At 41.9% G+C, this 14,282-nt stretch overlaps 1 protein-coding gene across 3 annotated transcripts in view; it reads right to left on the bottom strand.

Moving 5' to 3' along the window:
* Positions 1–305: 305 nt before the first annotated feature.
* ephb2a (eph receptor B2a) overlaps positions 306–14,282 on the bottom strand; it is a 125,288-nt gene continuing 111,311 nt past the window's right edge. For 2 of the 3 annotated variants that reach the window (XM_018750634.2, XM_018750635.2), the window contains exons 10-16: positions 11,518–11,640; positions 10,652–10,899; positions 8,486–8,701; positions 6,676–6,825; positions 3,486–3,679; positions 1,756–1,911; positions 306–708 (exon numbers count right to left, since the gene is read on the bottom strand). In XM_018750634.2, coding sequence (XP_018606150.1) covers positions 600–708; positions 1,756–1,911; positions 3,486–3,679; positions 6,676–6,825; positions 8,486–8,701; positions 10,652–10,899; positions 11,518–11,640 — 1,196 coding nt within the window. In that variant the 3' untranslated portion in view covers positions 306–599. The remainder of the gene's footprint in view (positions 709–1,755; positions 1,912–3,485; positions 3,680–6,675; positions 6,826–8,485; positions 8,702–10,651; positions 10,900–11,517; positions 11,641–14,282) is intronic. The other variant, XM_018750636.2, reaches the window with a different exon arrangement.

The following is a 14,282-nucleotide window of genomic DNA, read 5'->3' as shown; positions in this document are numbered from 1 at the left end:
CTTTGGGGGCAAATTTGCCGTCTAAAATTTCTGTAACAGCTGAGTTAAATTTCTAAGAACCACCTGTGGAGGACAGACACCTCTGGCCTTACCCTCTGTCCCTTTTCCTTTTTTGCCCTTTTAAAGGGAAGTATTTTCATTCAGTTTGACTTACAGACACACACATTATCTATATATATTTGTAGGCATATATATATAGATTTAGACAAGCTGTCCTGGCCATATCCTTTACACTTTTACTTTACAAAAGTTCCTATAAAAACTGTAAACAAAAATGATCAAATAAAAGGATTCGTAAAATCACAAAATAAAATGAAGCAAGCAAAGAAATGAAAAAAGGAAAAAAAAAAAAACACTTGATTGCGGAAGATTCTAGAAGCTCATCCAGCACCTTCTGCCCTGCTGATTTTTGTTGATCTGTGCTGATCAGTGCAGACCTGTGTGGGTTGCTGAGGACTCACACCTGGACTGGGGAGCAGGAGGATGGGCATCGCAGTGGAGGTGAGGGGAGACTGGAGGTCATCTTCCGGAGGACACAGTTTGTGTGGGGGCCTGAGGTCACCCCCACCTCCGGCCTGCCCCTCTTTCCTCCCAGCAGGTCACACCTCTACAGACTGAATCTGGTTCATCTGGGCTCGCATGGTCTGGATGCTGTTGAGGATCTTCTTCTGGTGGCCAGCGAGTGTCACACCCACCTGGAGGATGTCACTATGAGGGAGGTAAATAAGCACAGATAAGTAATGAGCGCTGGAAAAAACACTGAGTGGCAGTACAAGGACTAAAAGACATTAACATATATATTAGCAAAATAAGATATTGGATAAAATTAAAAGAAATGTGCTGCCTTTGTCATAAAACTGCATGTAACAAATCATTGAGCAGCATAACTGGATTTCGGATTTCTCCCATTAAATTATTCAACCGTTCAGTTTAGTTAAAAAAGCAAAATAAATTTGAAATGTTTAATTGTTAAATGTTCATAAATAAGAAGTGTAATAAACCTAGTTAAATGATTACAGGCAGGAGGTAGCACAGGTTTGAGATATTTCTTTGCACTTGAAGGAGATAGGTTCAAAACCCTGATGCTGCTGTAGTACCCTTGACCAACTCACTAATCCTGAACTGATACAGCAAAAATAACCCTGCTATATAGACTGGTAAATAGTTGTAGTGTAGCACACAAACCACACATTTTAAGCTGGCCATAGCTTCTGCACAGCTATTCTGATATGTTTTCGCGTAAATCAGAATTATGGTATTTGCTGACATGGGTTTAAGATGTAATCCAAATGTTGGCAGACGACATCCTCTTGGACTACACTGTTATTAGAGAACTGTTATTAAAATACTGGAAGTCCAGCAAGTCAAACTCTTAAGCCTGCACTCCCTGTACTATGGAATGTAAATTACATTGACGGCTAATGTTCAACAGATGAGGAAACGCAGTTTTGCGAAAAACACAGCGCCTGTACAGCGGATCTCAGTGAAGATGTTGGGAAAACTTCCCGTAACAGCTGTCCCTCTCCATGGTACAGTCCATTTAGACAGATATGTGCACTTAAAGTAACAGGTAGGGTAGAACTTAAAGAGATACATTCATGGATTCAATCAAAAGGCAGCTGGTTTAGGTCCTAGCAGGGACACTGTTACAAGGCAGTTTACCTGAAGTGCTCCTGTAAAAATTCCTGTCTGCATAAATGTTTAAAAATGTGAGCTTTGTTAATCTTCAAAATGAAAGAAGGAAAAAACACATACTCCATAGTCATTTGGGAAACCGATTCAAAACTGTTGAACTCAGAGTTGGCAAAGTTCTCCTTGTATTGGCCCATCTTGATGGCCTCAAGCCACTCGTCCACTGTGCTGAAGCTGGAGAAGTCGGGCACACTGCGGTCCAGCAGGGGCAGGTGGGCACTGGGGAACATAAACATGTTGTGAGGCCTACACCCATATATTCAATGCATCACAACATGCTCAGAGCACCTGAACATGATCTGTGTACCTTACTCTCTGCACACTTTACCACACTCAACAGAACTCATGCTCAACACACATCAAGTTTATCAAACCCCCACAAAACAAGATGAAAACAACTCAACACAACTTGGAATGCTTAGCACATCTCAACACGCTCAGCTAAACTCAACAAGCTCAACGCACCTCGACACAAAACATTCAAAGCACCTTAACACGCTCAGCAAGCTCAACACTCATTAAGACAACACACTGAAGTCACCTATTCATGTACAGTCAATGCACCTCAACACACCTCAACAAGCTCAGTGCAACTCAAACTAACAGACTCTACACATATCAAGACTTTGAATGCAGCTTAAAATGGTCAACACAACTCAACAAGCTACGCACCTCGGCACACTGATTGCGTATCAGCACTTTCAACAGAGCTCTATAGACTCAGAGGGAACTGAAAGCTGTGCTTCTGCACACACACATCACAGCATCATGTATGACAAGGAAGTCTTGGACTTACACAGGTTATTGTGTTGAAGCTATGCTACCGACTGAATCCTCAGCACAGACCACAAGAGACAAACTGGCTCCTTGTGTAAGTCTCCATATAATGGTGTTGCCTTGGCAAACAGGCAAAGAGAAGCCACGTACCACTAATTCAATTATTTAGCCATTAAACGTCTGTCCCAACTTTTTAGAGGTCAGGGTAAAGAATTATGTATTTACATGTTTTAGAAACCAGTTTTCAAATAAGCATGTACTTGGATCAGACCCCCGATGGCAAGTAAAACGGCTCTTAAGGACTGCCAGAAAGGGGCCGTAACACCGTGTCCTTGAAAAAGGTGCTTCACCTGAATCTGTCTAGCGAAAAATGCCCAGCTGTATAAACAGGTATAACTGTTGTTTGGGTAAAAGTACTGGTGAATAAACAAATAATGATATTCATAAAAGGGCAGGACACTCTGCACTGTTTTGTCATATTTGCAAAAGTTTAAGGACTTTACTCGCTCGGGCTGAGTGCCAGATTTTATTGTTTGCACTTAACGGTGTCCTGCGGTGAGGGCCATTTAATGGTGTCAGATGAATGTATAAACTGTATGTAAATGAGCGCGGCGCTCTGCGGGGTCCTGTAAAGACAGGAGCTGGATCTCAGCGCAGAGAGCATCACGTGCTTCTTGAAGCGTGAGCTCTGAGGCGAGGAGAGTGTGTCAGGGGCAGACAGGGGCGGTAGAAGGCCCCGAGCTGTCAGCGGAACAGCATGGGACAGAGCTGGTTCCCATGCCGGGAGACAGGACTTCCTGTGTCCACAGGACGACACTCTAATGGAACTTTTATTATACAGCTGCTGATACAGCCATAGAGCAGAGATAAACCACAGCTCGTCACTGGGGCCTATAAAAACAGACTAAATGCACACATGCTTTTATTTCCCAAACCTTAATGGAAGCATAGCTGTAACGGTGGCCACATGATGGTCCTCAGCCCTCCCCCCAGCATCCCTTGGCCCCCAGGCTTACCCAGATGACAGCGGAGTCGTAGCCTTCAGGCTGTTGGGGTTGCGGATCATCTTGTCCAAGGTGTTGACAATCTGGCTGAACTTGGGGCGGTCACCACGTTCCTTCTGCCAGCAGTCCAGCATGAGCTGGTGCAGCGCAACTGGGCAGTCCATCGGGGTGGGCAGCCGGTAGTCCTGCTCAATGGCATTGATCACCTATAGGGTGATCAGGACAAACATGTGCTTCAGATCCAACTAGTAGCCCGAAAGCTTCACTACAAAGAAGTTTCCTGACCTTCCTTCTGACTTCTTTACAATTTATAATGGCTGCAATGATGAAAAATTAATTAAAACTAATTCATTAAAGATGTCAAGCAATACAGAATGGGTGGTGGTACTGCACCAAAGGAGACCGTACTGGTGCCTTACTGTTTGTGTGGATTTCCTCCAATTGCTGTGGTTTCCTCCCACAGACCAAACACATGTGTTCAGGTGAAATGACAACTTGAAATTGCCTTTAGAGTCTGAGTGAACAAGTGTGTGTGATTGCCCTGCTATGGATTAGCCTCCTTTCCAAGTCTCACACAATGTGCTTCCAGGATAGGCACTGGACCTCCGTAGCCCTATACTGGACAAGGGATTATTGATAATAGATGTATGGATGGATACATACATAGTATTGGCACTTGTAATGGCTCGAGCAGATCATGTGACAATTTTGAGAATCCTTTCGTAGTTCATTCAGTTGGGTCGGGGAAACACTGAGGGCACTACTATCTTCAAAATACATACCCAAAAGCAAGGTTAATAGACTTTTATCAAAATATTGTGGAAAAAATCTGGCACACTTCACGTGTTTGTGTTTCATGCCCATGTCAAACGGCACCGTGTGTTGTATATACACAGCTCGGTATGGTTACTTTCACTCTTGGTTATTTTCCCACAGTCCCCTCTTATTCATTCAACAAATGTCAACTGTTCCACTCTTTCTGGCACGCGTTGGCCAACGGCCACGATTTAAAAGCGTGGAGACTGGCACCGGCCGAGACTCATCTATCCAGAGAAGGAAAACACGATTCATCTGAAAGCTCCGTGTAAAACCGCGGATGTGGAGACCAAAGGAGACGGCGCCTTGTTATCCAAAATATGCAGTTGCTTGGCGGCAGAGGGACTCTCCGCGTGCCCTCCTGTCTCAGCCTTCCTCCCCCAACCAGCCCCGTCAATGGCACATGTCCTCTGAGGATTTATAGTGGTGTTCCCTCGCTGGCTGATTAAGATACCAATGTCCATTCGTATAACTGCGTCACTCTCCACCTGCTACTTTACACTGTCTATACTCATAACTTGGCCACTTCCCCCAAGTGGTGTAGCCAAAACTGTAAATACTTTCAGAATTTCAAGTACAGAAAGGGCTTTTTCCCTCAGAGTCCCTCATCAACTACCAAAATGTTCATTATAACCAGAACAATCACTGCTATTTCTGCTTCTATACTCATATTAATTAAATATGCATATACACACCCCGTAATTCATTTTACTATTTGCATATATTATTACTATTATTATTGTCATTATTATTATTATTATTATTATTATTATTATTATTATTATTATTATTAATAATAATAATAAATGTGTCTGAATGAGAATGTACCACATTAAATTCCTTGTTTGTGCAAACAGACTATACAGATGTGTTTCCGTTTCTAATTTTTGGTCTTCAAAATTCTTCTCTACTTTTAGTCTTTTTCTGCTCTGCAATATACACTTGATTGAATGTTAAAAAGACAATTACTAATTATTATGTTTTCCTCAACATCACCCTACTACTAGCTTGCTTCTCAGATTGGCATGTAATATAACTTTCACTGATGACAAAATGAAGGACAGGAAATAATTATGAAACTTTACTCAGCCTTAATTGAAAGTCGTCTATCTACCATAAATGAGGAACATATTGCTGCCCTGTGTGAATTGTGTAATAAGATAACCGTGTAGATATTGTCTCTCTCTAAAGACATAGCCTTTTATATATTCAATTTTCAGTCACTCCATTATCAGTCCTATAATTTGGAGCCCGCAAAAGGAAGCTAATAGCAGTATATCACAGTATGGTGTCATGAATTTCAATTGGTACTATTAGTCAGCGCTGACAGATGTTTAAAATGGGGCTTGCATACAAAATTCCTTTTGGCTAGGTTAAAAAAATATATCCCAGCTACACGGACAGTAATAAATCAAGGAGAAGCATGTCTTGGTTTGGAGACATTAGCAGAGATACCCAGGGGTACCTTTACTGACAGAAACAGGAAAGTACATCTTATTGGTGTCTCTTGCTCTATTATTGCTCCTTTCATTGTAAAAAAAAACAAAAGGAATAACTTAAAAAGTTATTTAATGAAAAAGTGGACCATGTTTAAGAGCAAGGTGAGGGGAAGCCAGTCAGTTCTATACAAAAAATGATAAAATAAGAACCTGGGAACAGCAGGTAAAGCAGCAATTAGAGCTGTCACTTAGCAACCCAAAGGACATGGGTTTGAATCCGCCTTTTGCCATACACTTGACAAAGGTACTTACCCTTAAATGACACAGAGACTCAATATATGAAAAGATAAACTACTGTAAGGAGATTAGTATACAAACCGTTAAATCTGCATGGAGCAAAGGGTCAGAGAAATAAACAAGCGCAGCATGGTATGGTGCCTGTCCCATCAGGTAAATTCTTGCTTTAAACTGGCTAATTGAGTGAGTGTTGAGGATGTTAATGTGACTAGTAAGTATGAGGGTGTGTGTGGGAGCGCTTTTCTCTTGCACCCTCAGAAAGATGGTGTGCGTCTCTTTTGCTTTCAGAGCAGCGGTATATCTCACTCATTCTCAGCACAGCGATACCCATCTCCCTCATGCTCACTGACAGCATGTGTCTCTCTCACTCCCAGTATGATAACTGGACCACGGAGACCGCTGCTCATCTGTAAGGCAGCAGCACGACACACTGCTGAGCCCGAGGGACGAGCCTTTTTGTGTCACTTGGTTTCTGTACACAGTGCTTGAGCCTAAACGTACCAATGTGCTGTCAGGAATCCAGGCAGCACAATTAATATGAAACCTCCCTTCCATAAAGCTAGAACTGAGATAAGGTGGTTATTTTTATTTCCTAGTCTTAATGGAGTAAAGGCCACATCAATCACAAGGGGCGATGTGAAATCACGTACATCCTGATTGGACATGTCCCAGTATGGCCGCTCTCCATAGGACATGATCTCCCACATGACGATGCCGTAACTCCACACATCGCTCGATGAGGTGAACTTCCTGTACTGGATAGCCTCGGGAGCAGTCCAGCGGATGGGAATCTTACCTCCCTGGAGGTTCAAGAGGTGAGATTAAAACAGCTGAAGACACACTGCAATGCACAGAGTTCTAGCCAGTTTTCCAAAATAGTAAAGATCCACCCATAATAAAGATAGCCGGTCTGCGTAATACCGCCCTGCTGTTAGTAATAGCTTGTAAACTGTTTAGAAATAACATATTTAAAAATATGGTAAAACTGTAGCTGAATTTGTAAATCGGTCTGGATCAAATAAACAACTGGAGTGCTTGACGTAACATCATATTTACCCACAATTTCAGTGTACTTTCTAAATATGTCTGAGGACAGAAAATGACACGATAAAAACAGCAATGCATTTCACTGAACACAAACCCCTTAGATACATCATATCCCCAACATAAAATTATTTAAAATATCAAAAAGTGCATCATTCATTTATGTAAATCAGCAGACATTACAGTGGTTATAGCTGCTGCTTCTGGACTTGAAGGTCGCAAGTTTGAATCACCACCTCCTGCTGTAGTACCTTGGAGCAAAGGTACTTAGAATTCTAAGTTCCTTTAGTAAAAACTTGACCTCCTGTATATGTAGGTAAATCAATGTAAATACATTAAATAGTACGTTTATTAGGAGAAAAGTGACAACTAAACACAAATCATATGGTTTTAACACCTACCATCTTTTCTGACACCTATTAACAACTGGGAAATCGTTAAAGGAAATCAATGGGTAGTTAAAAATGATTTGCACAAACATACAGTGGAGTTGCATTGTATGCCCATTTAACATATATTTCATATTGGCAAGCCCTGCATTTTTTCAGCATTGCAATTTATTTATTTTTTATTTCCACATATGAATAAGCCTTTTCAATGCACTATATGCCAGCTGAGCTAGTAGTGATCCTACATCAGCCCCCGCTGGGGAACTCATGATACCCAAGGTAGTCCCTCACATGGCTCTCTGTCAGCTCTCAGCATCCTCTCGAGAATTATTATTAATATTGTGTATTCTTACTCCATTCCCAGTACAAAACTCTACAGTAAACACTGCTCTGTAAGTTTTTTGAAGCACTTTTTACAGTTCCTTACATGTTTTATGAATAATTTTTTTTTGAATAATGCAGTTTTCATAAATATGTTTAGTATTATATGTATTATTATTGTTGTGTGCATTATAGTATTATATCCGGGAAGGTTTATACAGTGAACTCTTTATATGTGCTATTTCAAATGCCCAAATCTTGCATAAATTGACACTGTACTGTATTTCAATTGCTACTTCATTAACTATCTATATGATGAAATATTGTAATGAACAGCTCGCAACAACTCTCAGTTCGTAATTTGGACGTTGCATCTATTACAGTTATATTTAATTTATTCGTTTAGCTGACACTTCACTAAAGAACCTTGCAATATTAAGCTAGTTACAACCATTTACTCATTTAGACAGCTGGATAACTTTAGAATCAGAATCAGAATCAGAATCAGAACGAGCTTTATTGCCAAGTATGTTCGCACATACAAGGAATTTGTCTTGGTGACAGGAACTACCACAGCACAGACAGAATGACAGTGACAAGACACAGATGAGAAGATAGAGTATGTGAGCAAGGGATAAAAAATATTTAAAAATATATCTGATATTTACTATATCAATTCAGGGTAAGTATTTCATTGCACACTCACCAGTGCGCTGGTGTAGGTAGGGTCTGATGTGTCATCTTCCAGGAAGCGGGACAGCCCAAAGTCGGACACCTTGCACACCAGGTTGCTGTTGACCAGGATGTTGCGGGCAGCCAGGTCGCGGTGCACGTAGTTCATGTCGGAAAGGTACTTCATGCCGGCGGCGATGCCACGCAGCATCCCCACCAGCTGGATCACCGTGAATTGCCCGTCATTTTGCTGCACGGAATACAGAACGGAGAGGAAGAAAGAACACACAATATGTTAACACTATCAATGCACTGTCCTACATCAGCACAAATGTCACTTCATTAGGAAATGCATTACAGCATACTGTATTAATATTCATCTCTAATGTCCTGAAACATCAAAACCAGGGAGAACTACAGTACCTGTCCAAGAACTTATTACTAGTGGTTATAGCACAGGCGGAACAATCCCACCCGCTTTTGGTTCTAACTTATTTAAAACCCATCTGGTCTGAGACCAGAAGCTACAGAATTTTTAACTGCCCAATTCCTCACCACACATTTCTTTCTTCTGGATCCGCAAACAGCATCTGCAAAATATGTCCACTCCAGATGGATTTATAGCTCAGTTCACAGTACACACTGCGCAGGGAACACACGGGAAGTGACATATGAATCGGAGTGTATTTTGGAGGCCTGCTTCTTACACTTCATCTACTTCAAGATGTAACTTCCCTTCTGCTGCCTGTCTCTGGTATTTTCCCTTATGCAGGTGTTCAGGCAGTAGGAATTGAGCATTCAGATATCCTTTACCCATCATATGTTTTTTTAAATGTTCTTTAAAACCCTAACCCCTTAGAGTAACACTAACCCCTGACCCTAAAAATCTCATTTGAGACTTCTTTTTGAAATTGTGATTAATTGCGTGTGGCTCTTTGGGTGACTACATCCTTTTTTGGTACATACTGTATGGTTTATTCCTGATTTTTTAAAATAATTCAGGCTCAGCAGATGGCATAGTGGTTAAGGCTGCCACCATGCATTCAAAGCACCCATGACTGAGATCCTACCTCTTGCTGCAGTACCCTTGATCAAGGTACTCACCCTGAACGGATACAGTAAAAATTACCCAGCTGTATAAATGCGTAAATCACTATAAGTACCTTTACACTGTAAGCCACAGCGGAGAAAAGCACTAGCTAAAAAAGAAATCTTGGATTCCATTTTAAGACAGCACTGTACATCACACTACCTTCCACATGTCAATCTTCTTCGCTCGAGCAGGTTATATTGATTGTGCCACGAGCGTACACTCCTCCCTGCACGCTCCATCACACACAGAGCGCACCGCTACATGACATGTCCATGTACAATGGAATCTGCCCTCTGAGGATGGCCTTCAAACACCTTATTCGGACCCCAGCTTTGGAGGGGGGCCTGTCATCGCGGCCCAGTGACGTTTTCACTGTGTTGTCAAATACAATTCATGCAAGCAATGCTCATCAGGAAGATGACTGCCAGGTTGCAAGCTCCAAATCTCAGGACGTGGGAAACATCCATCTGGTTCTACTTGGAAGCAACGGAGAAAAGAGCTTCACACATATCCTTCTGCATTCATAGCACCACAGGATTACTTTTTGACAGGTTATTTCCCGTTCTTCTTCTAAATCTGGCTTTGCTCTGTCACTCACACCGAGGAATGAAATGTGCGATTCATCCACTGGTCAATGAAAGAGTCTTGCAAAGAAAGAAACCAAGGAAAAGGTGAAGGCAAGAGCTTTACAGAGAACTGCCTGAAAGCACATGACTAATCACTTTTGGTTAAAAAAATTGTTAAAGTACTAAATATGTATTCAAGTTCAAATCTTCAATGCTTTGACAACTTCTGCAATATGGTTTTACTATGTCATCACCAGTAAACCTCTACTGGCCTTCATTCTGGAAGGCCAGCAGGTGGTGCAGTAGTTAGAGCTGTTGCTTTGTGATTGAAAATCTTGGCTTCAAATCCCATCTCTTGCCTTTGTACCCTAGATCAATGTACATTCTTGTAAATCGCTTAGGGTGCTCAGTCTAGCATTGCAACTTGCCTTGAACGAAAAGGGTCAGCTAAATACAAATTAACAAAAATAATAATTTTAGGCAAAATTTTGATTCATAAAGAGGGCAGGGAGAGGGATATCTGGGAAGAGAGCACACCCACCCTAAGAAAGGAGTCCAATGAGCCATTCTCCATGAATTCGGTGATGATCATGACGGGGGTGCTCTTGGTGACTACACCTTCCAAGCGGATGACATTGGGGTGGTCGAACTGGCCCATGATGCTGGCCTCACTCAGGAAGTCCCGCCTTTGCTTCTCCGTGTAGCCCGCCTTCAGTGTCTTGATGGCCACAACCATCTCTCGCTTCCCAGGCAGTTTCAGGTTCCCGCTGCACACCTCTCCAAACTCTCCTGTGAATGATCAGATCGCAGGGCATCATAGTTTAAACCCTGATTCATCATCAGGAGACCAGATAAAACACAATTAACATAATGTTGTAACTTATGTAAATTTCCATTAATGGTTGAAATGTGGGGATAAAGACTTAAATCAGAATGTTGTCTGCTCTATGGCACCTTATAAACTCAGAGAAAATGCAGCAAAACAGTAACAATATCGGAGTATTTCCACACTACACCTTACAGGAAAATGATCAATATTTCAGAATCAGGCCAAAAATTTACACTGGTGGAATATAATCCATCCATCCATCCATCCAATATCAGTAACCACTGATGTGGTGATTCAGAGTCTATTCCAGAAGCTTAGGGTGTAAGGCAGGGTAAACCCAGGATGGGACACCAGCCCACAACATAGCCATCACACACTCATTCACTCACACACACACCTCAAAGGCAATTTAGACTCACCAACATGCCTGAAACACATAAATCCCATATATGAACCAACAGCCCAGGAGCTCAAATAAGATATATTGGAATACAAAAAGGGAACATTAATGAATTTAGGCCAGTTTTTAGCTAAACCAATACCTCCCCACATTTAGCTATCACTGGGTAACCACCTACCGGCTCCAATGACCTGCTCGATCTTCACACAGGAGATGTCGATTTCCTTGGCGAACACTCGCACAGCCTCATTGGGATCTTCATATGTAAATGGATCAATATAGATTTTCATCCCTGGAGACACTTGGAGAAAGAGGCAGCCGCTATAATTATCTCAAAATCAATGGGAAGAGACTTAAACAAGACACAAACACACACACAAACACACACACACACACACACTCAGAAATTCACAACTCAGGAAAAGAAGAGCAGGCAGCTAGAAGTCCTGCATAAGAATAAAAAAAATCCAAACCTAAAATTATACAGAGTGATTATTACACACACAGTCTGAAGCCACTTGTCCCAAGTGGGGTCGCGGCAAACCAAAGCCTAACCCGGCAACACAGGGCGTAAGGGGGAAGGGACACACCCAGGATGGGACACCAGTCTGTCACAGGGCACCCCAAGCAGGTCTCGAACCCCAGACCCACCAAAGAGCAGGCACAGGCCAAACCCACTGCACTACCACAGTCCTTGCCAAAGTGATCATGATATGAGATATTATAAGACAAGAGGCAAAGTGGTCAAAGTTGTGCATCAAAGTATCTACAGGGAGAGCAAAAGGGCCAGCAGGGCTCTGTGGAGCAGACAGAATCCAGTCCTGGTAATTTTCTTTTTTACTTTAAACAGTTAATAAACTGAAAGTAGGGGTAAGCTTAGGCATCAGGTAAATTGATTGAACGTGGCAGATGTGTGCTTCAAATTCTGCCTAATAATAAATATAAATATGAGGCTTGTCCCCTGGGTTCATGGCATAACCGTGCAAACATTCTTCTTTGTTCAGCCTTTTTGAAAGCCTAATCCAGACCATGAAGTATCATACATTTGTGTTTTTGTTCAGTTCAGTTTGATCATCTGAGAACGGAATAGCCTGGTAATAAAAAATGTCATATATTTTATTGCACCTGAATGTTAGCATATGTATTTAAACAGAAAACTGTGCACATAGGTTCACTGATACTTGGGAAAACAATGCTGATGAATAAATTCCTTGATGCGAGCAGTGTAACACACACCTATAAATCCAGAAACACAGCTGCCATAACATTTTAGCTGCATTTCGGGATTCCCTTACAATTAATAGATCACGGCCCTCCCTATGACAACACTGCGGCAAAAGAATTACACAGGACACCACTGTTACTGTTCTCCTCCTTTATCTTTCATCTCCTAATAAGTTCCACATGTCTGTACGTCGTAAATACTACACATAGCACCTGCAGGAGAAACCCAAGTGGACAGTATTACAGGTGTAAATAACGAATGGGAGGGAACAGAGTTCATGGAGCAGTTCTATCTGAGGGTGACATCAAGAGCTGAAAGGTCTCCAGTGTCTGGCTGGGTTCACCAGGACAAGGCCCTAGAAAAAAGGCGGTTAACGGACAATGTGAATAGAGAAGTATGACAGTGAGTGTTGCAGTCGGAGGGACGCGTCTGAGCAAAGGAGCATGGCGGAAGAACAAACCTGAAATGTCATTCTGCTTTGTGTTCACTAGACTTGAACCCTAAGGCTTGTTGACACACTGGTGCGTTTCATAACCCTGCTAAGATGGAGAACGTTCATTTTTGAGAATCCACTCATAACTAAAGAACAATAAAATGAGAACCAAATAAAATATCCTCTGGAAACTCAGCAAAAAAAGTTTTTGGATACATTTCCAGGATTTGTACAAAAAACTGTTCAAGTCTCATATCCAACATGATATCATTTAACAGTACTCGTTAAGGTAGACATAGTGCTTAGGGTCTATAAAAATTGTAGACTAAAAAAAAGGCTGTAATACTGAAATTTAGTGTAAGTAAAGCTTCAGAATTATATTTCGAAATTCATTATTCCAGAACTTCTATGTATTTTTTTCTATGCACTCTACAGTATGATCACCAAAGAATACCTGCTTTACAGCGCTGTCAAACAGTTAAAGATCATGCAGTTCTACATGGATGAGTGGACCAACATTCATCCACAGTGATTTCAGACCTTGGTCAACGGCTACAGCAAGAGTTCAGCTGCAGTCATTGCAGCTAAATGTGGCTGTACCAGTTACTGACTTTGACAAGTACTTTTTCACACCTATGATTGCACATGTATTGTCTATCCATCACTAACAACCGCTTGTCCTGAGCCTTATCTGATAACAGAGGACACAAGGCCAAAGGCGAAGGTGACACACCCTAGACAGGACACAAGTCCATCTCATGGCACCCCAAGCAGGGCTTGATCTGAAGATCTGTCACTCAGCAGGCACTGGTCGAACCCACCACACCACAATGCCCATATTTATTTTCTTTCACATCAAATAAATGACAAAGGAGGCTAGGGCTCTATTTAAATACTATGAGAACTGACAAAAAGATCTAATTTACTGTTAAAAAAGCTGCTAAGGTAGATAAAATTTGAAAGGGGGCAAATACATTTTACAGCACTGTATGCCCTGTTGAATGGACAGAAGTTAATGGATGGGTCTCTGGAGGTTAAAGTAATATTCGCAAAACTGTGGAGGCTGCATCGGAGCAGCTCAAAGGGTTTAATACTCCTTCCCTTCACAGAGAGCTCTGCTGAAAAGAGACAAGACTATGGAAGGTGCCGTTTGGCGAAGCTGACTGGGGCAGCTCACGGGGGGGATAAACTGGCAGGGTTCCAGAGACATTCCCTCCTGGGAGTTGTTCCTCGGCTGCCTGCAACATGCGGCTTCACTGAGCCTGTCAAGCGCCGGTAAGTTACG

This window comes from Scleropages formosus, chromosome 2, assembly GCF_900964775.1.
Source record: "Scleropages formosus chromosome 2, fSclFor1.1, whole genome shotgun sequence".
Classification (NCBI taxonomy): Eukaryota; Metazoa; Chordata; class Actinopteri; order Osteoglossiformes; family Osteoglossidae; genus Scleropages; species Scleropages formosus.
This window is presented reverse-complemented; position numbering and strand designations above follow the sequence as displayed.